The sequence below is a fragment of the Neolamprologus brichardi genome, chromosome 15 (genome assembly GCF_056152115.1).
Source record: "Neolamprologus brichardi isolate AB-2024 chromosome 15, ASM5615211v1, whole genome shotgun sequence".
In the NCBI taxonomy this organism is placed as follows: domain Eukaryota; kingdom Metazoa; phylum Chordata; class Actinopteri; order Cichliformes; family Cichlidae; genus Neolamprologus; species Neolamprologus brichardi.
In genome coordinates, this window is record NC_142118.1 from 21,056,297 (window position 1) to 21,079,953 (window position 23,657).

Sequence of the window (23,657 nt, forward strand, 5' to 3'; positions counted from 1 at the left end):
ACAGGAAAATCTAAAACAAGACACTACAAAAAAAAGAGAAAAGAAATCTAACAAAGTAAAATGTGACAAAACTAAAAACAACAAACAAACAAACAAACAAACAAAAAAACTGGACACACAAAAAGGGTCACACCAAATGTGAAGAGAGAGACACACTGGTGGATAAAAGCATACAAGCAGAAATACGAGACTGTAAACGTTAACACTGAGGAGCTGAACACACGAGAAATAAACTGATAAACAGAGGAAAACCCAATTCAAACCCAGGACTGGATGAGTAAATCACCTAAACAGTCATCAAAAACTCCATATTAAACTGTAACCAGAATTAAAATACAAGAGATAATAATTAAAATACTGGAATGATACCAAAATCAAAACAGGAAAAAAAAAAAAATACAATGTAAGAATTAAAAAAACAACAGTTGAGTCAAACTGTTTGTGTTTCCAACAGTGCAATCAAACTACTAAGTGTCCTATGAACTAAACAGAAAGTCAAACATGACTTCCAATACCACTAATGGACCTTTGATTGGCCTTTGAGGGGGAAAAAAATGCATTTCCCATGAAAAATGACTTCACCCCCTGTTTCTACAGGGAGTGAAGTCAATGGTCAGGTAATGGCGGATAGTTCCTGCTGACAGCGTGATGAACTTTATTCCAACGTAAGAAGTCCTATGAACAGATCAGATCAGATTGGCAAAGTGCTGAAAGAAAAAAGTCATGCTAGAATTGATCCAATACCAGGATAGGTATCGATACTATCGATATCTGGATTGATGTACCCACTTCTTATTTTAGGATGCCAGTGTCATTTGAGCTCTTGTTGGCAGAATTGGGACAACACCTAGGGAGGCAGGTCATTTCAGAGTCTATTAACAAGTAAAATAGTATTATTTCCATATCATCGTATATTCAGTACTGGTGCACATTTTGAGCTAGTCACAATCTGACTGGTCAGATCTGTTTATTCACATGCGAAAAAGTCGCAAATTTGTCTTCAAAAACGCATATGGCATTGGTGTGAACAGCTGCAATAATAATAGGTTACCTGTCCAGTGTGAAAAGTCCTTTAGCCTTTACATTTGCTACAAAGATCATGAGAACAAATGTTTTGAAAAATATAGCATAAAATTTCATGGGCAAACTGAAATAGATACAGTAAGTCATGGCAGTAAATACACGACCTTCCAATTATCACTGCTTTCCTTGGTGTGGATAAACAAAGCATTACAACTGGCTTTCACCATTGCTGTTTAGGGGCCTTATGGCATTAAAAGGGGATCTCATAACAGCCAAAGGGCGGGGATCCAGTACGAATCTTCCACGGATATGTTTGAGGCCAGTAACAGACCAGCTGGCAATACATGGTGCCAGAGCAGAAGAATGGGTAAGCTGTACTGTACTGTGCTCATATCGACTTAAAGGAGCACAGGAGTCAAACAAAAGTCTTTTGAAGTACTGTTTTACTTTAGCGAGGACACTTCTTTTGAAAGTGTGGCCTCTTTGTCCTCAGACTCACTCAGAGGAAATTGATCTTGATTACTGATTTTCTGTAGCTTCAACAAGCATGGCAACATCTGCTCAAATGCTGTGATATTCTTAGAGGTCAAACTTAAACAGACAGAAACAACAGAAAAGTAACCAGGGAAAAGATCTGCGTGTGTCCATGTTTATTTTGATCATTTTACATTTCAGCAAATTGTCTTTGAGGACATTAATACATTTAACACCTGCTAACTGAACAGCTTTTTGCTCCTATAATATACTGGCTTTCCATAATAACTTCACAATTCATTTGTAGTTTGGTCTCCCTACAGCTCCTACTGTAACTATACAATCAAATAACATTGGTAAGAAAGTCAAATAAATTGAAAGGTATGCATTCATTTTCAATTATCAGTCATTTAAAAAAAATGTCATTTAATGTTGAATTCTTCAATGCACAAATATTTAAATATAAGAAACAATACATTGGATTTCTAATGGAAGAAGTGGCTTTGGCAGAGAGAACTCAAACATTAGTCAAAGTCAGTGGGGAATAAACATTGCTGGTCCATAAATCATTACAAAGTCCACAGCACACTGACGAAGCTCGTGATGGAGAGTTTCATTTCAAAAGAACAGGAATTTCATCTTGAAACTTGATTATTACATCTGTTAAAGATTGACTGATTTGTTTAACTTTTTCCACACTAGACGTTATGATGCTATATGCAGAGATAATATGATTTTTATCTCTTCACTTTGGAACAAAACTCTTCATGTGGATATTTAATTAACCCAATCTATACAGTACACGTGCTGCGACTTCTGCCAGTTTTACACATTTGTTATCTTGGAAAACAAAGTTATGCTAATCAACGTGGCTTACGATGCCTGTCAGACAGAGAGGCACACAAAGCAGAGAACATTTAATGTACATTACTGAAACTAGACACATTTTTCAAGCCATTTAGACTCAATTGTCTGAACCAAATGAAGGCCAACAGTACACCAAAACCATTTCTAGGAGTGATGGCAATGTCCTGTCTTCTACTACCTGCCAAACAGGCATGATTTGCATTTTCATTGTTTTACATACTTTGTCCTAAATTTGAAAAATACCACTCAAAGTATGGAAGCTTTGTATTTTCATATCAAATATGCTTCTAATCACACAGGGAGCCATCGTGGAAGTCAACATTGGATGATGATTACTGTATTCATAGGAAAGTGATAGCTGCATGCAGTAAGGTCACAACGTGTGGTCCTGCTTTCAAAAGGAACATTTTCAAATTTGTATTTTCCTCTGTTAAAGAATGTTAAAGAGCACGCACATCAACATGTGAAATGTTGATCTGTTGGTTTTCTTGCTGCTTTTCCCCAATGCAAATCTGGTTTTTAGTTGAGGAAGATCCGAAAGTGCATTTCTAAAGATTGGAATTGCTTTGTTAAAATAAAATTACACTGCAATATAAACAAACCTGTTAAATAAATGATAAAGTACATGAAGCAGGTGGAAAATTACACAAGACAAAAACCTGTTAGATCTGCATGCAGGGGTAGATAATCACAAATGTCCCATTTCAAGCTTATTGTCCCCTTTTGCTTTTGTTGTTGTGCATGAATGGAGAATTTCTCAACAGCCAACTAAACTAAATCTGCCCCTAATATCTGCATTGTGTCAGAATTATATATGCTAACTGTGGATGAAAACTATAGAAACTAAATCATTTACAGACGTCAACACTAGTTTTGCAGGTGCCTGTTTTCTGTGTGGCTTTTTGGCTGAAAAAAGCTGTTAACTTTACACCGAGCAAAATCTTATTGCTGGGATTTATCAGCACATTAACCCTTAAGATGCATTTCCCTTTAATGGTCCCTGGATGGTGATTTCAGTCACTCTGACTGAAGTGAAAATTTTATCTTTTTTATTTACTTTGGTGAAAAGACAAATATAAATGTGACATTTTGGAGCTACTATAAACAAAAGCAGCTTTTTGTTTGGTGTGAATTTTTTTCAAACTGATGCTGGCTATAGATTATCATTGTGTTTGTTCAGTAAAGAAAGCAATCATATTTTTTTTTTAAAAAAAAAGAAAAGTTCAGGTGTCAAAGAGCCGATAAAGTGCTGCAATCTGAGCTGTGATTCACCCTGCTTCAAACTGCAAAGTCACTTGACAACTGCAGATACATCTGCAACTCCTGCAGAGCTCGTTCCATGCTCAGTGGTGCGCAAATACGGCATTAATTATGATTAGTTAAGCTACTCAAAATTAAATGAAGAACAAATGAACTCATGTTGCAGATTTGGGCTTCTCTGTAGTTAAAAAAAAAAAGACTGGAAATGAATTCACAGATGTCCCATTCATGTCTCTCTTTTTTGCGTATCATGAAATGATATGTTGCATGGGAGAAAAGCAGCGTTTGGCTTTTGCTTTGTTTTGTTTTTTTAAGATTGCTTACTTCAGATTTATTAAAATGACAGATAAAATGACAAACATTTGAGGACCTCCATGAATGCTTCCGGGATGATTTTTTTAAAAGCCCAAAGCCTGATATACTGTTACATCTCTTATAGCTGGTGTCTGAATGTGCCCAGCAATACTTTGATCCAACAATCAGTAGGAATGACATAACAATAACACAGAAATAACATTCGAAATGCTGAATTTCTTAAATAAGAACAGATCTTAAACTCATATTTCTGTATACACTTCATACAACAATCTGTGTAATAAACAAGATAGATAGCAATTTTAATAAAATACTGACAAGGGAAAAGAAAAAGTCTTGCATGTGTGGTAAAGCACAAAGCATCACCCGATAAAGTATATCTGTAATAAAACACTGTGTCTCATTTCATTCTATTTAGATTTACAACTGAACAAAACAACCTCTGATACCAACATTAACCTTAAAAATAATCAGTGAACCTGCAGGACGCTCTGAGTGAGATACAGTTTAGCTATATTCAAGCAGTATACAGATGTTTAGTTCATGTAAACTTTTTATCCTAACAACTGGAAGCATCTACAGTGGCTGTGTGAGTGACCATGTGTGTGTGTGTGTGTGTGTGTGGGTGAACGTTTATGGTAGTAATCTTTACATTTTCTCCTGAATCTCTTATTCAGACTGTATTGGCTCTGTTCTACTGCATGAGTTTTACAACTGTGAAAAATATATCCACAACATCTAGCGAACAAAACCGGCAACTAAAACACTCGATGACAACAGCTTTCTATTGTAGTGTGAACAAAAGGTGATTAGACTTTGTTGTTTGGAGTGTGACTGATAATTTTAAACTTGCAAAGTGCTCTTGGAAAAATCCTCATGACTGCCAGAAGTTGGTCTACTCAAGTAACTATTGTGACCATTTATACTCTAAGTATGAATGGTCTGAAAATACAGTTCAGGTTTGTTTTTTGACATCTGCACTGATACTGATAACAAATCTAGACTTTTACCTCATTAGTAGTGCACTAATTCCAGCACTGACAACAAACATCAGAAAAGGACACATTTGTGAAATGCTGCTGTGATGAAGTGTGCTGAACTCGATACTTAAGAATGAACCCAGGCAGGGAAGTAAACCAGGTTAAAGCTGTAAATTTGTGAGAAAGACTAAAATAAACCAGTAAATGAATTAATAATGGCGCACCATCCATAGTTTTGTGATTTGTTTCTTGCAGGATAACCATTTTAGTCTCAGAGACTTGGAGTTATTTAGTTGAATATTGACCCCATCCTCTCACTTACTGTTTAGTTTGTTTAGCTACACTGGCACTTACACACCATTATATTCCTGTTAAAGATGAAAAACAGCAGGAGTTGATGTGATTACATTGCTAGTAATTAACTGTGTGAAAGTGTGTGTTTGTATTGAACAAGCCGAACAAATCAACATGCAACAACAAAGTACAGTGAGGCCTTCCGCTGTCAGAATTATTATTATCTGCATAAAATGGTACATGGACCATGCCTTATGTATTAATCCTAATTATTAACCAACGTCTGAACGACTCATCAGAAACATCAAAAGATGTCATTGATGAATGAAGTTGCTGTCTTAAAATGTGAATTAAAAGGATGATTAAACAGCCAAGCAGGTATGTGGTAACCCTCCCCTGTGACTTGTGGTCTGTAACACAAAACATGATATTTAAGTGGATCACATTTTTCCCCAATCTTTGATGCTTTCAAAGATTGCTGCAAAACATTTAGGCTTAACCTGGGTTGACTGCAAATAAATCTCACATGAATGAAATGTACTTTTAAATTTGTATTTGCAATTATTCTGCAGGTGAATTTGGATAAAGTAATCACAGAAGCATGGCTGTCAGTCAGAAGTTGTGGTAGGCAGCGCTTACCTAATCCTTTTCATCTCACATGTCTGATTCTGCGCTGCCTCTTTACTGCTTCAGCGCCATTTTGTGATTAAGGCTGATAGCATATCTGGAGTTTTCTGAAGGAAATAAGACAGTGTGCAGGTTCAGATAATGATGCCAGTGCAATCTTCTATAATTTTCATCCCTTTTTGTCACAGTCATAAGCACCGAGAACTCAAAGGGACCTTTGGCACTAAAATCCCGCAAAGAAAGAGTGCTGCCTTCACAAAAGGAGTTCAAATAACACATATTATGTTTCTTCCCTTAAAATGACTTTTAATGATGCAATCATTGTAGTGTATCAAAAGCAGTTTCCTTTTAATAGAGTTCAATGTTGAAGAAATGATTATGATCATTTTAAAAATGTTTTTTAGCTGTTGTTAATAAAAATGTCTAGATTGAACTTGACTTGTATTTACTCTCAGAAACAAAAACCCAGCAAGCAGCAGTTGCAGAAAAACCTAGTTGTAGCTGACTAAACTGGGTTTTACAGAGAACTGATCTTCTCATTAATCCATCCCCTGAACAGTGATTGGTCAGTTATAGCTTAAAAAGACAAATTAGCAGGTATGTCAACCTTCAAATTTTGCAATACATGAGAAATAAATGATGATGACCTTTGTCTTTTGCTGTATTTATTCCATAATCATATTTAAAATGGGAGAAATATATTGACGACAATGTTTGTTTCTCAGGAAAGAGAACACGGGGGCATTTGAACTAAGAACTGTGGCTGCAAAAGCACTACCGCTGTCAGCGACATCAGAATCAATCTGGGAATCTATCGACTATCACCTGAAGACAGCCTTTGGGGACACTGGTCAATATCTGACTGTTCCCTGTGCTTTTTTTAAAACACAGTTAAATATGAATTTTTAAAAAGCAAGTAACATCCTGAATTAATGTCAAATAATTGCCTATGGTTTAGAGCTTGTAGTTAAGAGTATATGTTTGTTCTCCGCTGTCCAGCACAAGCCTTAAACATGCTTCAACAAATCAAAGCTCTTGTTTTCTGTCTACAAATATCAGCATTATAATTAAACCAAATACTGATGCTAAAACAATTACATCAGCCAGTTTTCTAGAAGCCTTGTACTGCTTGTGGTTTTCTTAGTAGTTTTACTTGGTGACAAACTAAGACAATTACATCACACAACAAAATATACTCATTTAAGTTGTCTCCATCTACAAAAGAGGAAATACTGATGTTGGTTTTATGGGATGTCAGGAGAGATACTCCTTTCTACTTCCTTGGGCATCAAATATTGCCATTTTGAGAAAGCAGCTGAAGTCTCACAGTTATGCACACGGTGTTCGTTGCCACCTGTGCCATAATACAACAGGTCTGTCACACCCAAGTGGTTATGTATGGGTGCTTCTAAAATACCTCTTTTCATCAGATTTATATGGATTACCTACATGTCCAGGCTTACTGTTGCAAATGGCATATTTAAAAACAAATCAAGATATCGTCTTAGCCAACTGGACTAAAAAAGGAGTCTGAGATGCCTAAACTTAACCAGCCTATTAACGTAAAAAGTGAGTGCAAACGAAGCAAAATAAAATGTGGACAGCGGTCTCCTGGGTGAGTCACTCCACCACTGTCTATCTGCTGCTCTGCAAAAACAGGACCACTGTCTGTTCATGTCTCATTCTGCCACAGCCGATGTGTCAAGCTACCAACGTCAGAGGGCAGCTTTTAGGTATTTGTGCAACAGCACAGACAAAAAGACAACATTTGACGTACTAGGATGACTATGTATTGGCAGCAGTATGAGTGGATTATTAATAACAGATCCAAGGTCAGTTATATAATAAAATAATGAATGCATTTAGCATATGATGACTAATCGGGTTGGTTCCAAATAAGCTCCACAGCATTTTAGTTGCATGAAAAAAATATTGAACCAATTGTATATTTTATGGATTTTGTCATAATGAGTAATTGTACAAATGGCAAAATTCTTGCACAGATATATCATACACCTGAACACCTTGTGGAAATCTAAGTTTGGTCTGAACTCTATATTATGTGCCTCTTTCTGAAAATAAATAATTTACTCCTTGAACACAAAGTTCGAGCAGTAGATGCAGCAAAGGTTGAATTTATAATAATAAAAATTTAATCAGACCCTACAATGGACTTAATCATACAATACTAGGTGTCATGACAGCCTATTCAAACTGTTTCTGTAGCTACTGTCTGCTCTTAGAGGATCAGGCTGATCACATATTCAGTAAAAACACAGTATCGCCATCACACTGCCAGATTATTATCTCTCTGTGTTTGATGTTAAACCTCAGTGGAAGCACACAGATCACACTGAGCCGAAGGAGGAACCATTAAGAACAAGTCTGACTCGACTTTGCACAGGATACAGCCTGTAGAGCCTCTGAGCTGCGGTAAGCGGGGCTGACATGTCGTGTGCGCTGGTGTGATAGTTTAACATTCCAGCTGTCTGCTCTCGTTGCAGCGGGCCACCTCACGCTCCCCTGCCTGCCGGCCTTTATTCTGTGATCTGCTCGGCTGTCTGTTTGCCAGCCTCACTCTGCTGCTCTGCCCATCAGAGGCGCGTATTTCCTTCCCGATGTGCTCTCCACCTTCTTAACATTTGGTTGTCACACCTTTGCACTTCGTGTGCCCGTGGTGAATAGTTGATGTGGAAGAACCTAAACTTAAGTATGTCAAACTGCTTCAGGGCTACACTTAACAAACTGTATCAGTTTAAATACTATTTTCTAAAGGACAGTTCCCGATTTTCTGACTGCTAAAGTAATTAATCTTATAATTTAGTATAAAATGTTGCACTTGAAAGTTACACTTTTCTCTGAACTCGAGTAAACGCTGACTGTGCCATACATATAATAATGACATCATCAGCGTTTAAACTGATTCTTTTTAGGAGGATCACTTCAAAAATCATAATTTTGAGTGCACTATGTTATTGTTATTTCCTGGTATCTATAGTTAGCCTTCTCCATCTAAAAAACACAAAGGATGGCATAAACAAAGTGAAAGAGGCAAAAGTAAAACAAGTGGAACATCACATGGGGGAATTTGGGTTTTTTTTTGCTGGACAGAGCTTCAGGATGTTAAAGGGTTCAAATGCAGCAGACAGCTGGTATTACTTTGACTACAGTTGGTGAACCTATGAGCTAGACTGCTGAACTGAATCTTTGAAATAAGACATCTAATAATAGAGACATTATCATCAGACTACAGTTGATTGCTTCACTGACTTTTTACCTGGCTGCATACAAACTCAAATGTGATTATCCATTGGAAACAAGGAATGGTTTCATGCATATTATTATACAGATATCTGTTTATAGGGATAGTTTTGACTTTAGTCATTAACAAACAAAATCTGCCCACTTGTTTGCCTTAATATCCTTTTAAAATGTCAAGTGGAGTCTCTGTTACCACTTCAGTGACAGCCTGAAATAGGACTTAATACAAGCCTTTTAACTGCCCTGTACAGAAAATAACTGCAGCCATTCTAACAATACAATTAACTTTAATCCAGGATTTAATAAATTATTAATCACTGCGTGTCATTATCAGCTGAATTGTTAAATTATTGAAGTTAACCAATTACCTCATTGAAAATGTCTCGGTGCATTCAGGTGCTGTCAGGATGTTCTAACAGCACTCTCATGCTTCAGAGGGTCTCCTTAAAGATGCTGCAAACCAAGCACTTAGCACAAAAAGGATAAAATTTGCACTACCTGACAGTGGTAATGGAATAATTTTCTCATCAAACAGTGATGTGGGCATTTTAATTCTTCAGATTAATCTGGTAATTATAGGGTGTCAAACTACAAATAGCTGGTTTTTAAATGCCTTATAAAATACTAATAATAAGTTCAAATGGATTTAAAAACTGTGAATGGCAGCCTGGGATCGTTTAAAAAAGGAAAAAGTCTGCCTTTGTTGTATACAGGAGAAAATAATCGGTCAACAATAACGTAAAATGTAAATGTGATTTCTAAAAAAACATACCAATGCGATGCTTTAATCTCTAAATATCTTATAATACTAATATGCATACCTTGTTAAAATGATGGTAATATGTTTTCAGAAGCTCGTTAATGCCATTACATCCAACAAATGTGTCACAACGTCACAGGAGAAGATAATACACTTGGCCTTTCCCTGCTTCTACAAAGTTTTGCCTCATTTATTTGTCCATCGAAATTCAGAAAATACATCTTTGGTCTCCCAAACAAATATGTAATTATGTGAGTCTATGTTAAAAATAAGAGACAGCAGCTTTGTGTTATCCCTAATGGCAGAAGACAGTGCTGTGCTCTGTGACATATGGGTCAGAAACAAGCGAGAGAATGACTAAAAGGAAAAACAAAACAAAAAAAACAAATGATACATAGAGCCAACTCTTACCGTAAAGGGGGGTTTGCTTTTCCAAGAGATAACTGGAGTGAGAACCAAGAGTTCGGCCATTGTTTTCACAGGAAAGATGCCAAACCCCCAGTAAACACCCAGTAAACTCCCAGTAAACCCACTGCCTGTTTGCCAGTTTGGGTCCAGGAGGTTAAACAAGCTGATCGCCATCACTGCTGCAGATCCTGAGCCGTGCTTCTTGCCCATATGGGGCATTTTTCCTCAAATTACTGTACAAAAAAAGGAAAAACTGTAGCTCAAGAGCTCTGGCCCCAAGCCCTCTTTGAAGTTTCATGATCAGTTTTCCACATTCTTTATCATCTGTATCCTGTACAAGTGCAGTAAACACTCTATACTTTCACAACTCACTCTCTTGAGCGTCTCTTCCCTGCTCCATACTGGATTGTTTAAAGACGTTAATTTACAGTTTCTGGAATTGGCACTTGACAAATAACTAAATAAATAAATATATAGAACACCATCAGTAGCTCTTAGGATGCCCTTAAGTCTGAGGAAATGTCCTTCTCATCTCTTGCTGTTTGCTTTTCATTGATTTGGAGAAAAACGTGAATCCAACAGTAGCAGCAGCAGCATTTCCTGGAGGAAGGTGTTTTTCAGGGCGCGTGTTGCTTGTGCACAGTAAGTCAGTGTATTTGTGTGTGTAAATATTGATTTGAGTATGCTTTTGAGCTGTGACTGCACGGTTTAGTCCAGCGAAAGCAGCGGCTGCATGTTGTCTTCTTCGCTCTTGACTTTGTCTGGTCGCTTCAGGACTCCCGGTTCCACCACCGACTGAGACCTACAAGAACAAAGAACAGGAGGTGATTAGCATAACTGTGTCGCCAACTGTGCTGAAAGCTTTAGAGTGTCAACCGTGAAGCGCAGGGAAATATTAACTGTAACGGTTTATGTTGATGTTAAAATATTCCGACCTACTTGTGTAAAGTCTGATGCAACAGTCTATCCGTTATTTTGTCTCATGCTATGAGGCAAATTGTGAGTATGAATAACATCTGCAAAAAAAACTTCAGGTCAATCTTCACCTCAGGTTTGATTTCCAGGAGTCCTCTAATTTCTATGTTTATTATTTTGTTCACACAAAGTTAAAAATACTTTATAAGACATTGGATACATGCAGAAAACACCATATGTTTCTGTGTCTGTAACATAACCAGTGTGTTTTTGTAAATAACTCAAAATGCTAAAATGAAAAAATAAAATGTTACTTGCAAGTTTCATTATAATAATAATGGATTGGATTTATATAGCGCTTTTCAAGGCACCCTCACACACTGGTGGAGGCAAGCTACGGTTGTAGCCACAGCTGCCCTGGGGCAGACTGACAGAAGCAAGGCTGCCATATCGCGCCATCAGCCCCTCTGGCCAACACCAGAGTAAAGTGTCTTGCCCAAGAACACAACGACCAGGATAGAGAGCCCAGGGATCGAACCGGCGACCTTCCGGTTACAGATACGGTTCCCAACCCCCTGAGCCACGGTCGCCCACATTCGCTATAATCTTTTATCATACAGTATGCAGTATTATTTTTTTACTAGTTAACCTGTGTTATAATTTTTGTTTTAATACTTCATAAAAAAAAAACCCAGCGTCCGCACATTAAATAAAAATGCATTCGTGCATACTGATTTTATAGCATAACATGCATAACACTAACAGTGCTTTATAGGCTAAAAAAGTGTCATAAAAAGTTTTTATTTCCTGCTATATGGGAATTAATCAAAGAGTGAGATTTTTAAATGCACCCTGTTACTGTCAGACCATTTATAACTCACTAATAATTAATTTATGATTGGCAGGGTTGAGCCTTCCTGCAGTGACAGCCTGCTGCCTTAACTTGCTGCTGTTTGTCTTCCATAGTATAAATGTCTTTGAGTCAGTTGACGTCCCACAGTGGTGAGATGATTTACTGTCACAGTGAATTACACCGCACAGTGGCCTATAGGGGGGAAACTCTACAGCAGGAAATGTCAAACATGCTCTCAGCAGAATTCTCTTTGTCAAGAATAAGCACAGAAATTTTAGTATATAAATGAACGTAAATATATATGTAACCCCCAAAGTCAGCTAGTCTGGATAATACTAGATTGCGTATTGATTGCTTATTTACTTGTCTTTTTTGTAAGGGTTCAACTTCATAAACTATTTATTGACCCCATCATATCATTTTGCACCTTTATTGCTTCTTTTTTCAAACCACAGCTTGTATATAAAAGGTCGACTAAGCTATTTTGGAGACCTAAATTCAGCTTTTTGAGGCATATCATTTTGTTTTTGGGGCTTGTTGAGCACAAGACAACCGCACCATAAAATACACCCTGACTATCTAATGTCTGTTTTACTTTAAATAGAACCAGGACAAACAAAACTTCAAACTAGTAATTGGGAATCTACACTCACCAGAAAAACATCACATAAATCAAATGTAAACCATAACTACAGGATTCTACATCTGCTGGCCACTAATGCAGGATTGAGCCACTAGACTATGTCCATCTTTTACAAATAAATCTGCACAAGAATCACAAAGAGGTCCAGCCAAATAACACTAGTTGCTTAAATAAAAATAGAATGAATATAAAATCAGATGGAACCATTTAGAGCATATTCATCCCCGTCAGCTGAAACAATGATTACAAGAAGACCACAGTGAGATAAAATCTGTATAGTTCTGTTATTATGTCATTTGTTTACTATAATTATTCAAAGATAACCAAATTAGTTCCACAGTATATCCTATTGTAAAACAAGCATTTTATTCATTTTTTGTGCATTGTTTAATTTTTAAATTAAATTATTCTCTGAGAAAATGTATTAGCTGGTAGTTCCTAAGCCTGAAGCAGCTGTGAAATATTTGGGTGGGACTCCTTAGCCTCAGGAAAAAACAGTAGCTCTGGTTGTCATTAAGAGGGTCCTAAAGCATTTAATAATATATTCTTAAATCTAATAATAATCAAAAACAGTACTACAGTAAATAAAAAACACTGTGGAGGTTTTAAGATGGTAAGCTAACCTCTTCATGGTCTTTGGGGAAAGGTTTTTCTCCAGGTCTCTCTCCAGGTCTTGTACTGATAGGGTGTAGGACTCTGGACAGTAGTCAGTCTCCTCGTCATATGCGTGGTCCAGCAGTGTTCGAGCCCATGTCCCCATATCGTAGGGTGGCATCATCCCACCAAGCTCCGATGGCAAGATCTCTGGGTGGATGAGCTGATGGAGGCTGTTTAGGTTGTTACCATGCATGAAAATCTGCAAAGGGAAAAGATGCAAGGGGAAACAATTTAGACCAGAGGTCTCCAACTCCAGTCCTCCAGAGCTACTGTCCTGCAGCTTTGCATCCCTACTGTAACGCAGCTGAATCAAATGGTTGAATTACCTCTTCAGCATGACATCAAGTTTGGCAAAGGTCTAGTAACAAGCCATTCATTTGATTTAGCTTTGTTGGAACGAGGATGTTGAAATTCTTGGAATTTTTCTCTCCACATTCAATTTCTTTTCTCTTCTTGAAACCATGAAAAAGATCACAAAGCCCAAAAAAGCTTGACTATTAGGCCAGTAACCAGACCCAAAATGTCATCGTTCCTATTAAATTTGAGTAGCACAACTTGTTATAACCCAATTCTATATTCTATTTTTAGCATGTATGTATTTTTTAAGTTTATAGGTTGCTGAATAGGTCATTACCATTTCAAATTTAGAAAGAAAAAGACAAAACAATCAGAACCAAATTACTTTATTAAAAGGAGACCATGTGAATTCCAGCTTGCTAATAGTTTTCACCTATCATCCACATTAATGTGGGCCTCTGAGAAGAACAATATGGCTCTCTGTGTGGTTATTTTTACTGTTAGACTGTCTGTGGTCCCAATTTGGAGGGTGCTTTTTTACCTGATTTTGCACCAGCTGAAAGACGGATTATAGACAAATCTCTTGGCTTACCCTCTTCCTTGTCTTGTCTTTAAGAAAGGGTCGGATGACGGTGTAGAGAGCGTGAATGTACCAGGGCTGGTTCACAAAGTGGATCCCTCCAAATCTGGCAGGAAAACTGTCCTGTAGGAAACACAAGAAAAAACAAAACAGATGAATATGGTATCTGGAGGTCAGCCGAATATGGTGTAAATATATATGCATATATATATATATATGTGTGTGTGTGTGTGTTACAAAGTTGTATGTCAGTACTGAGCTATGCCCTTATATAATATTCCTGCCAGTTTCCAAATTCTAATAACCTCTTAATGTTCACCTAAGATTATGTTACTTTTTTGTTTTTGTGATATTATTTGTTTTGACGAACAAGAACAGACAACTCTATATGTCAAGCAGAAAGACTGAAAATAGCAGAAAAATATCACCAGTGAAAGATGTTTAACCAGAAACGAGTTCATATGGTGACTAAAGACATATGCAAAACAATGCACACCAAACAAAGGATACAAGATAAACTGTAAACCACATATTGCCATGGAAACTTCTGCTGCAAATTCATTAATCGCCATTATATTGTTAAGCCTTTTGTAAAAAAGTGCCAGTCTCAATCAAAATTAGTTTTTTCACCATTGTTTCAGTATGAGTCAAAGAAAAATTACCTGAGTGAGTTTCCTGTCTCTTTTCATTAGATTAGTTTTGTAAATGGCCTCTAACCTCATAGTCAATAGGAAATGGTCTGCAGTGGCTGCAGGACAAGCCCAGAGGGAAATGAGGCCTTGTTCATACAGGTTAGTGTGTGTACTCTGAGCCTAACTCAGTGATTCCTAGAATGTGGACACCATTATAATAATTATGCTCCAGTCCATGTGTATGAATCATCGTTTGGCCGTAGTCCAGCAGTATGGTGAAGACTGTACAGCAATCTGACATAACAGAGCTGGCTGATAAAAACGGCTTGGGGAAAATGTTTATATAAAACATGTTGGCAATGTGTGGGAGAGACAGTGACAGTGTCTGAGGTCAGTGCAGCTTTGTAAATCGGGATTTGACTGATATGAATCATCATGGCCCAAAGTCACTTCAAGTGATTTTGCTCTGATAGCAGTAATGTCAGCTCATACACTGTACAAAGCTTTGATCTAGAGCCATATAAAATTTAAAGACATATAAGACTGCATCTCAACCAGTGACAGCTGGGATAGCCCATAATTAGATACGAAGAAGAAGCTGGATGGATGGTAAGTTTCATAATAACATGCAGTATTCAGCATTTTGACAAACATACTCCTCTAGTGATTTTTTCATAATATAAACATAAAATGGTTGAAAATCTTTTCAGACACATTTTTTCTACCATTCATCCTTTCTCTTGCACAACTTGACCTACTTCCAAGGTGGATGGAAGAGACAAAAATGTCAAAGAAAGTCAAAACCTAATGCAGCACTTCTGTCATGTTTGTTTGTTAGCATCACAGTGGCTCGGTGACTTGCACTGTTGCCTCACAGCAAGAGGCTCACGAGCTCGCTTCTGTGTGGAGTTTGCATGTTCTCGCTGTGTTTGCATGACTTTCCTCTAGTAGCTCTGGTTTTCCCTGCCTTTGAAAAACATGCATTTTCAATCTTGATGATATCAGTACAGGATACTCTATCAGAAAATATCCTCAATCTTAAGAGTTGCTAAATAAATAAATACTTTATTTACATATCATGAAGTTGATCTAAGTTACTCTTCTTCCATCATTTCCTGCAATTTAAATTTTCTTTTAACTTCGTTGATGTTGAAAAATGTGGACAACACTAAAAATGTGTCCTCTGTGTTTAATTTACTCATTCATACATTTTTAAAAAGCTGTCATGGTTTGTAGATTTTGCTGTTTCCAGTCTTCAGTACTGACTTTTGATTAGGTTTTTGTGTTGCTGGAGCGTACTGCAACACTTGGCTTTATTACTGTTTTCAGTTTCAAGAGGTTTGGTTGAGTTTGATTTCTTACTTTATTATAATGAGCTTTTTAATATTTTAGAATTCCAATTATATTACCACTCCAGCCTATCTATATTTGATCCTGTGTGTACCGGTTTATTATCCTAGCCTCTCCAGTATCCTCCTGTATCTTGTTAAATCCTCATCTCCGTGTTTAGTGATCCCCAGTTGAGTTTCTTCCTGTTTTATTTTGATAGTTCCCAATCACTTGTGTTTTGCTGTTAGTTTTACTTTTTTATTTTTCCAGTCTGATTGTTCTTGTTACCCAGCTAACGTCCCCCTGTGTTTTGCATTCACCTCTGGCAACTCTAAAATATGACAAAAGCTGCACATTTAAGATGATTTCATTTGTTTGTTTCTGTGTAGCCTACACAAACATGTAAACAAGGATTAACTTAACATTGCACAAGAAATGCTGGTTAATATTTCAGATGTTGTGTATTGTGTAAAAATATTCAACCTCGTGTTCAGATGATAAGAAATAACAAAGAAATGTATTTTGGTCCAATGGAGGTCGGACAGCTCGTCTTTCAGCTGTCCGACCCCTCAGTGCTTCTTTTTGATTCTAAACCTCTGGCCTGCCCTCTGCTCTGACAGACATTTTTTCACTTTGATGAAGGGACCTACTGCATTATACATGAAATAGTAAAAATGGAATATGAGATGTAGGCCCTCTGCTGCGCTGGAGGGACAGAAGGAGGAGAAAAAGAAACAGGCGCTAAAGGATTGATCTGCCTTCGCACAAGTGATGTCTGAAGGAAAAGAAAGAGGGAGGAGGTATTTAAATACAGGTTGGGGAGACTACAGTGAGAATAATAGGAGATCCAAAAGGGAAAGATGTAAGAAGATCTCGAGGACTGAGGATGGAGAACGAATTAAAGGTTTAAATTTAAAAAAAAAAAAAAAATCAGCTTTTGTTTTCCTTTGATGAAATATAGGTGAAAAGAATCACCAAGGAGATAGCAAGAGGTAATACGAATGGATGAAGAATAGCTGAAAAAATTGGTTTTCAACACTTTTAGACAGATTTTATATAATATTATTCATTGGACAAGTCTAACACAAGAGCTTGCAGATGATTTGAGTCAGTATTCGTCCAATCTAACTTCAATCCAGATGCTGAGGTTGATTTTTACATTTTTTTCCACTCAGCTGAGCAGACAAATCTCTTTACAAGCCATAAAGGGAAGGCTGGTGTATGTCATTATGCAGATTCTGACTATGACTACTGTATGACTTGTCTTTCCTCAAGCATCACCTGGTTGTGTCCCCTTTTATAAATCCCAAAATAGAACAAAATCTGTATTTACCAGGGAACAAAAATTCCCTGGATAGTTCACAACTATTAAAAATCTTGCATGTGACTTATGAAATGGTATGGTAAAAACATTTTTCAACGAATATTACAGATTCCCACAAGGCCAAACATCATAATATAATAAAAAATAATACTAAAACAATTCATATCAAGTTGCTACATAGCTTTGTTTGCCTACACGTGTGCATATGTGGGCATGTGGGTTTAGGTCGGTCATCATCTCAAAATAAGAAAAAACAGAAGTATGATTTTCTGTCATAGTTAAATGTGACTGTGTGTTTGCAGGGAGACAACTGTTATTTTCTTTTTGACCCGGTGTATGTGTTTGTCAGTAAAATACTGCTGTGTGTGGGAAGGGAACGTTGAAGAGTGGAGGATTAGCATTTAAAAACAGAATAAATTAGTTCAACTATAAGCCTAAAGAAAAAAAGAGAAATGCAGTTGACTTATGACTTATCATACCTGGCCACTTATGTTCACTAATTATAGTAGGATAAATCCTCTCCTAAAATAAACTCCCTGGTGTGTGTGTGTGTGTGTGTGTGTGTGTAACCTACAGTTATAATGCTGTTTTAATTTTTGTGTTTGGGCCACAGCATGCATTTTAGAAGTGGATAGTGCTCTCCTAATGAGAGAATGTTAATACCCTTCTGCTCCACAGCAACTGCATCTGTTCTTGGGGAGATGGCAGGATGATCAGGCACTGGGAAATTGCGGTCTTTGCCTGGAGACTTTTAAAAAATAGCAAAATTTGGTCTGTAAATTCAAAAGTGATCCACTGTCTTTTGAACTACTGCTAAAATTATTAGGTTAAGCTATTTTTCTATTCGTCATTTTCATTTGTATGATTCTGGCAGTACATCGAAGATCTTGTTACGTCAATGAAGTGTTTCACCAAAGGCAGGTGAATCACCGTGGGCTCTGCCTTTTTAATATGTGTGTATATAAACTTTGCAGATGATTGGGTAATACTTCCGAAACAACCACGAAACGAGAAAAACTGTAGTAATAGAACTCAGAAACTCATGCCAGGAGGTAGATTTGGTAAAGTCTGAAAACAGTTTGATTCCCTCTCAGAGCACTTGAATTGCAGTTTACTAAATGGTTATTTTCTTGAATTGTTTGGCCTACCCCGCGTTTAAGTGGAACCTTAACCTTAACCTAAACCTTAGAGTTTTTGCCATGACCTGGTCTTACTTAAAAAAAACAAAACAAAACTAAGTGCAAAAAACACAGGCTGTGCAGCCAGTAAATCCAAGCTGCCAAATTCCAGAAACCAGACAGTCAAAACCACTTCTGCATTTACTTTGATGTTTGGCTCCTGAGAGGCAAAATTCGATTCTAAGCAAATGAGCGAGTGAGGGGATTTATTTTTGGACTCCTGCTCCAGGTCACTGCTGTGTGTGTTCAGTTACTGCAAAAGGTTGACAAGAATTAGAGGTGACAGCAGATGGAGACAGGTCCAAGTGAACATGTGGAAATTAGGAGAATTTTTATTTATTTATTTCAATTTATTAAGGCTGAATTTGTACATTTAGACGTTGCTTCATTCCCCCCCCCCCTCTCCCGAGAGCCTGTGGCTTCACCAACGAGGATAAACACATTAGAAATGATTTGATTCGCCATAGAAAGCAGCACCAACCTCCTGCTTAGTGACATGAGGCAATCCAACAGATTTCCGTCTAAATCTAACCTGGGGCCACAACCTGCAAAATGCAGCACAAAAGCTGCCAATGTTGTTGGCGATGGTCGCTTTTTTTGTCTACAGTAATTACAGTAATGACTGGGAATTAGTGTCCATTTTTCTTAAAATGAGACTATACTAAAAGGAAAAAAACACTTCATTTTTCCCTCCCACTGTGACTTTGAGCTGAAAGAGCCGGGCATGTTTGGTATGTGTTAAAACCCAGCACATTCTGCCATGGTGATGCTTACCTGCTCCACCCAGGGAAATAAAACTCATCTCTGATGACACTAAATAAGCACTGACCTTTTATAATGTCAAAAATAATGCTAGACTATTTGGATGATTTAACAATAACAAAATATTAAAGGAAATTAGTTTGACAAGCCAAGAAATGTGTTAGATAGTCATTAAGAATATTATTTATGACAAACCTTAACTTCCTGTGAACTGATGGGAATGAGTGAGGAAAACAAACCAACGTTTGGATGCACAGAAAAAAAATCTGTCAAGTGGGACAAAAAGTAAACAGGCTTTTCACGTTGTAACCATGACAGCCTCTTTTGTCCCACATGAATTAAATGCAACATCAGCATAGGTTCTCCAGTGTTTCTGGGCTTCTGGTATCATAAATCATGAACTGATAGGCTGACACGAACACTGTGGGTCACACACCGTGTCTGTTCAGAGGCGCACAGAAACACAGCAGTAACGACATGTGATTTACCCGTAATGGTTGGAGCAAAGAACAGATGAAGTCAGCCAATCATCAGCAGCCACAGCTGCTTCTTCTGTGAAACGTCTGTTCAGATAGATTATAAGCTGCACTGTGGCGACTGAAGTAGTGAGTCTTCCTTAAGGAGACCAAATGTGTCTTTTAATAGACAGAAAACCAGAAAATATTCAGGGTTTTCAATTTATAGCATTTGGATGTCATTACTGGAGAAAATAAGGACAAATATTTAAAAATCAATATGGGCTGCAAAGGACATGCTAATCTTTCAGTACACATTCTATTACATTCATTTAATCTTCAGTCTCACTTTCCTCAAGTTTCTTAACCCATTATTATTCTATGAGTGTCAACACATGTTAATTAACATGCTGTAAGGATGCTGCTAATGTGAGAGATTCAGCCAACAGGCAAATTTACATCTGTTGTACCTGCACATAAATGTTATAAATTAAAAAATGCTAACAGGACACACAAAATCAGACACAGCAACATATGGTGTCCTCATTAACCTTATGAGATAAATTTTCTTTGACATCATGTAAATATTCTGTTGCCTGCTGACATTTAATTTCAGGCATAGCCCATACATTTTGTAAAGAAAGATAAAAATATATATATATATCCATATCTACCACATCATGTAATATAAAGAAAACACATTTAGTTTTATTTGATCTATATACACATTTTCCAAGTATTTTAAAGATGAGATGGATATCCTTAAATGCACCCAAACACTTGCTAAACAAATCTTTTGTCTGACAGAGGCAGTAGAAACCTAAAAGGGAGGAGCTAAAACGTCAGTATATCAGATCATGGATGAACTGAGGGGATGGATGAAAGACCAGGAGATAATATTTTTATCAATGAAATATGCAAAGCTACTCAAGTACAGGTCAAAAATGAAAACATATAGATGAAATTTGGATCATAGATCCCCTTTACTTCCCATTTTGGCATTTGTCACGATCGCTGCTCTTTCCTCCCTTTTTTGGTAACTTTAATTTTTTGCTCTAGGTGTTTTTGTTTGTTTTTCCATGTTTTTTATTTATTATTTAGGTGGGATTTCCATTTATTCAATAGCATTATGTGACTTCAGTTCTTGTAATATTTGAATTTCAGTTACTGTTTGTATTTATATCCATCTATCCACTTTCTCCCACTTATCCAATTCAGATGTCTGGAGCCTATCCCAAGCATATTTCTAGAGTTATTAATTGCCTCAGGGTTTCCCTCTGTCTCATCCTCCTGTTACTTTGTAAAGTTAACTTATATCTCTCTATTTTCCTGTTTCACTTACTGTCACTCACTTCCTGTTTTATTTGTCTCTTGTCTCTTGCATTTACTTTTACTTTGTCTCTTTGTCTAGATTAAGTTCAGCTGTATCTTGTTTCCCTCCTGTTTCCACTTTCCTGCTAACCCTCATGTGCATAAATAGTTCAGTGCTTCTGCTTACTCTGTCTGTTACTCACCCCTGTCTTCTCATTGTTTGTTCCTCAAGGTTTTCGTGTTTCTGTTTGTTTTTGAACTATTGAAATCCTGACCTTTAGCCTCAATAAACTTCTTATTGTGTGTTAATTTAGTCTGCTTCAATTATCAGCATTTGGGTCTCTCCATCACTCTTGAATACATGACCGTAGCATGTCATGAAATGATACCCAAATAGGAGAAATCAGAGCATTGGTTAGGGCTAAATGCTTCAGTGAATGAATGTACATTTACTATTAATATGACAGCAGATTGAGTGAAAATAAACTGCAGTGTGTTTAATGTGATTACGGGACATGGCAGTGTGCCACAGAGTGTAACATTGTAGCTCACTGATCTGCTTAATGGTTTCTGGATATAACTGAGGTTCTGTGACACTACTATGTAAGATATATTGCATAATAAATGTTACAAGGATCAGTGGATTAGATAATATGATTGCTCTTGGTCTTTTCAGTAAATTTGTAGACACTATAATCAAGAATGTTAATATATAACAACCTATAACAACAAAAAGCCAAAAAACCTTGCAAAACTACTCTTAAACCACATTCTGAATGTGAGTGTTCATCACATGCTCTAACTAGTATTTCACTCATCGGTCACTGAATTTGAAATTTAATGACAGCAAAGGCAATTTACCAAACCAAACCAAACACGCAGGAAAAACAAAAGCAGCAGGGCTCTGATATTCAAAGAAGACCAACGAAAGATGAAACAGTAAGAGTCAGTACACAGTATTTTCCACATATTTTCTACCCTTGCTGCTTTCAATTCTTTTCAAGATATTGTCATTTGGTGTGTTTGACTTTAAGTCTTTCTCAAAGCAAAAGGAAAACACTACCTGCTGTTTAAAACAGCGTTTACAGAGAAACGCTTCAGAGTGCTACCCAGCATGAATGAAAGGAGTTTGTCGGTAAAGGTATTATGTAACTGTCAGGGCAGGTGAATATTTAATGACTATAGTACTGATGTACCTTTCAAAAATAGTTGGATCAAGAGACAAACTGGAGTGTGAAAAGCAGCAGTGCTCTGAGATTTATTCAAATTTACTTTATTAGGTGATCTAAAGAAAACACTGCATGTTTAGACAAAATGCCCTTTTCCCTTAGATATATTAGTCCACTTATTAATCATACAGCTTTTTCTTCTGAACCTTTCACCAGATATATTAATCGAGATATAAAAAGTAAAAGAGTAAAATGTTCTTGACACAGATACTCTGAAAGTTACCGGTGATACAGGCTGCAAAGAGAACCTTTTAAAATGTTAACCACTGGTTCATTGTCATAAAGTACTATAATTGTTTGAGGATTGCTGAGAGCTCCACAGCGGGCAGGCAGCTCTGATTGGATATAATTATAGTTGGACTGTAGCCCAGCAGGTTGGCAAAGTGTTGAATGTGGAAAAGCTAAAACATAAAGTGGTGAGAAAGTCTTTTGAGTGGAAATGTGGTGGGTATAAAACACAATTTGGACCAAATGTCCAAGAAAAGGGAGTCATAGCTAAGGAGTTGTTTTTTTTAGTTTCATGTTGGCACAACAATCCTAACAATATCTTTGTTTTTCTATTTTTTTGTTTTATTAACAAAACTGAATAAAACTGATCAAGCTCTATTTTCTGATAACATAAGTAACAATTTGATTCAGTTTCAGGTTAGACTACAGCAGCAGGCAAGAAGAAGTAGAAGAAGAGCTTCTCTCAGAACAGCTTTCACACAGCAACAGAAAACAAGACAGACAGATCTTTGGTGGGTAAACCATGTATTTTATGTCTGAACCTGCTGAACCTGTAAGATCAGGTCACACAGAGCTACTGTAAGTAACAGCCTGCTCATTTATTATTTAGTTTATCAAACGGGAGCTGTGACAGCAGCTCGAGACATGATGGAGCCAGACAATGGGAAGCAGATCCACAACATCCCCAAGTTTGCTTTTATTATTAACCCATGCTGACCTGGACAAGCAAGTGAAAGTAGTAAACCTATTGCAGAAATTCAGCTTGTAAAAACACATGAAAAGCATCTCTGACACATTGAGTTGAAGCAGACTGGATTTAATTTTCCTTTTGTAGGTGCTCTTCGGTCACTTGAATTCAGAGGACAAGCAATCCTTACTAAGTTGTTAAAGGTTGTTACCTCAAAATGTATATTTTCTCCCCTTACCTTAGTCTCAAAGTGTATATATATTTATTCTTCTTATTCTTAGTCTTCCTATATTTATTGTTGTTCTTT

General features: G+C 37.0%; 1 protein-coding gene across 1 annotated transcript in view; it reads right to left on the reverse strand.

Moving 5' to 3' along the window:
- Positions 1-1,656: 1,656 nt before the first annotated feature.
- The window catches only part of clvs2 (clavesin 2), a 47,086-nt gene continuing 25,085 nt past the window's right edge, over positions 1,657-23,657 (reverse strand). Inside the window, exons 4-6 of the mRNA XM_087852319.1 lie at positions 14,227-14,337; positions 13,304-13,536; positions 1,657-11,071 (exon numbers count right to left, since the gene is read on the reverse strand). Of these exons, the coding sequence (XP_087708445.1) occupies positions 10,978-11,071; positions 13,304-13,536; positions 14,227-14,337 (438 nt within the window). The 3' untranslated portion in view covers positions 1,657-10,977. The remainder of the gene's footprint in view (positions 11,072-13,303; positions 13,537-14,226; positions 14,338-23,657) is intronic.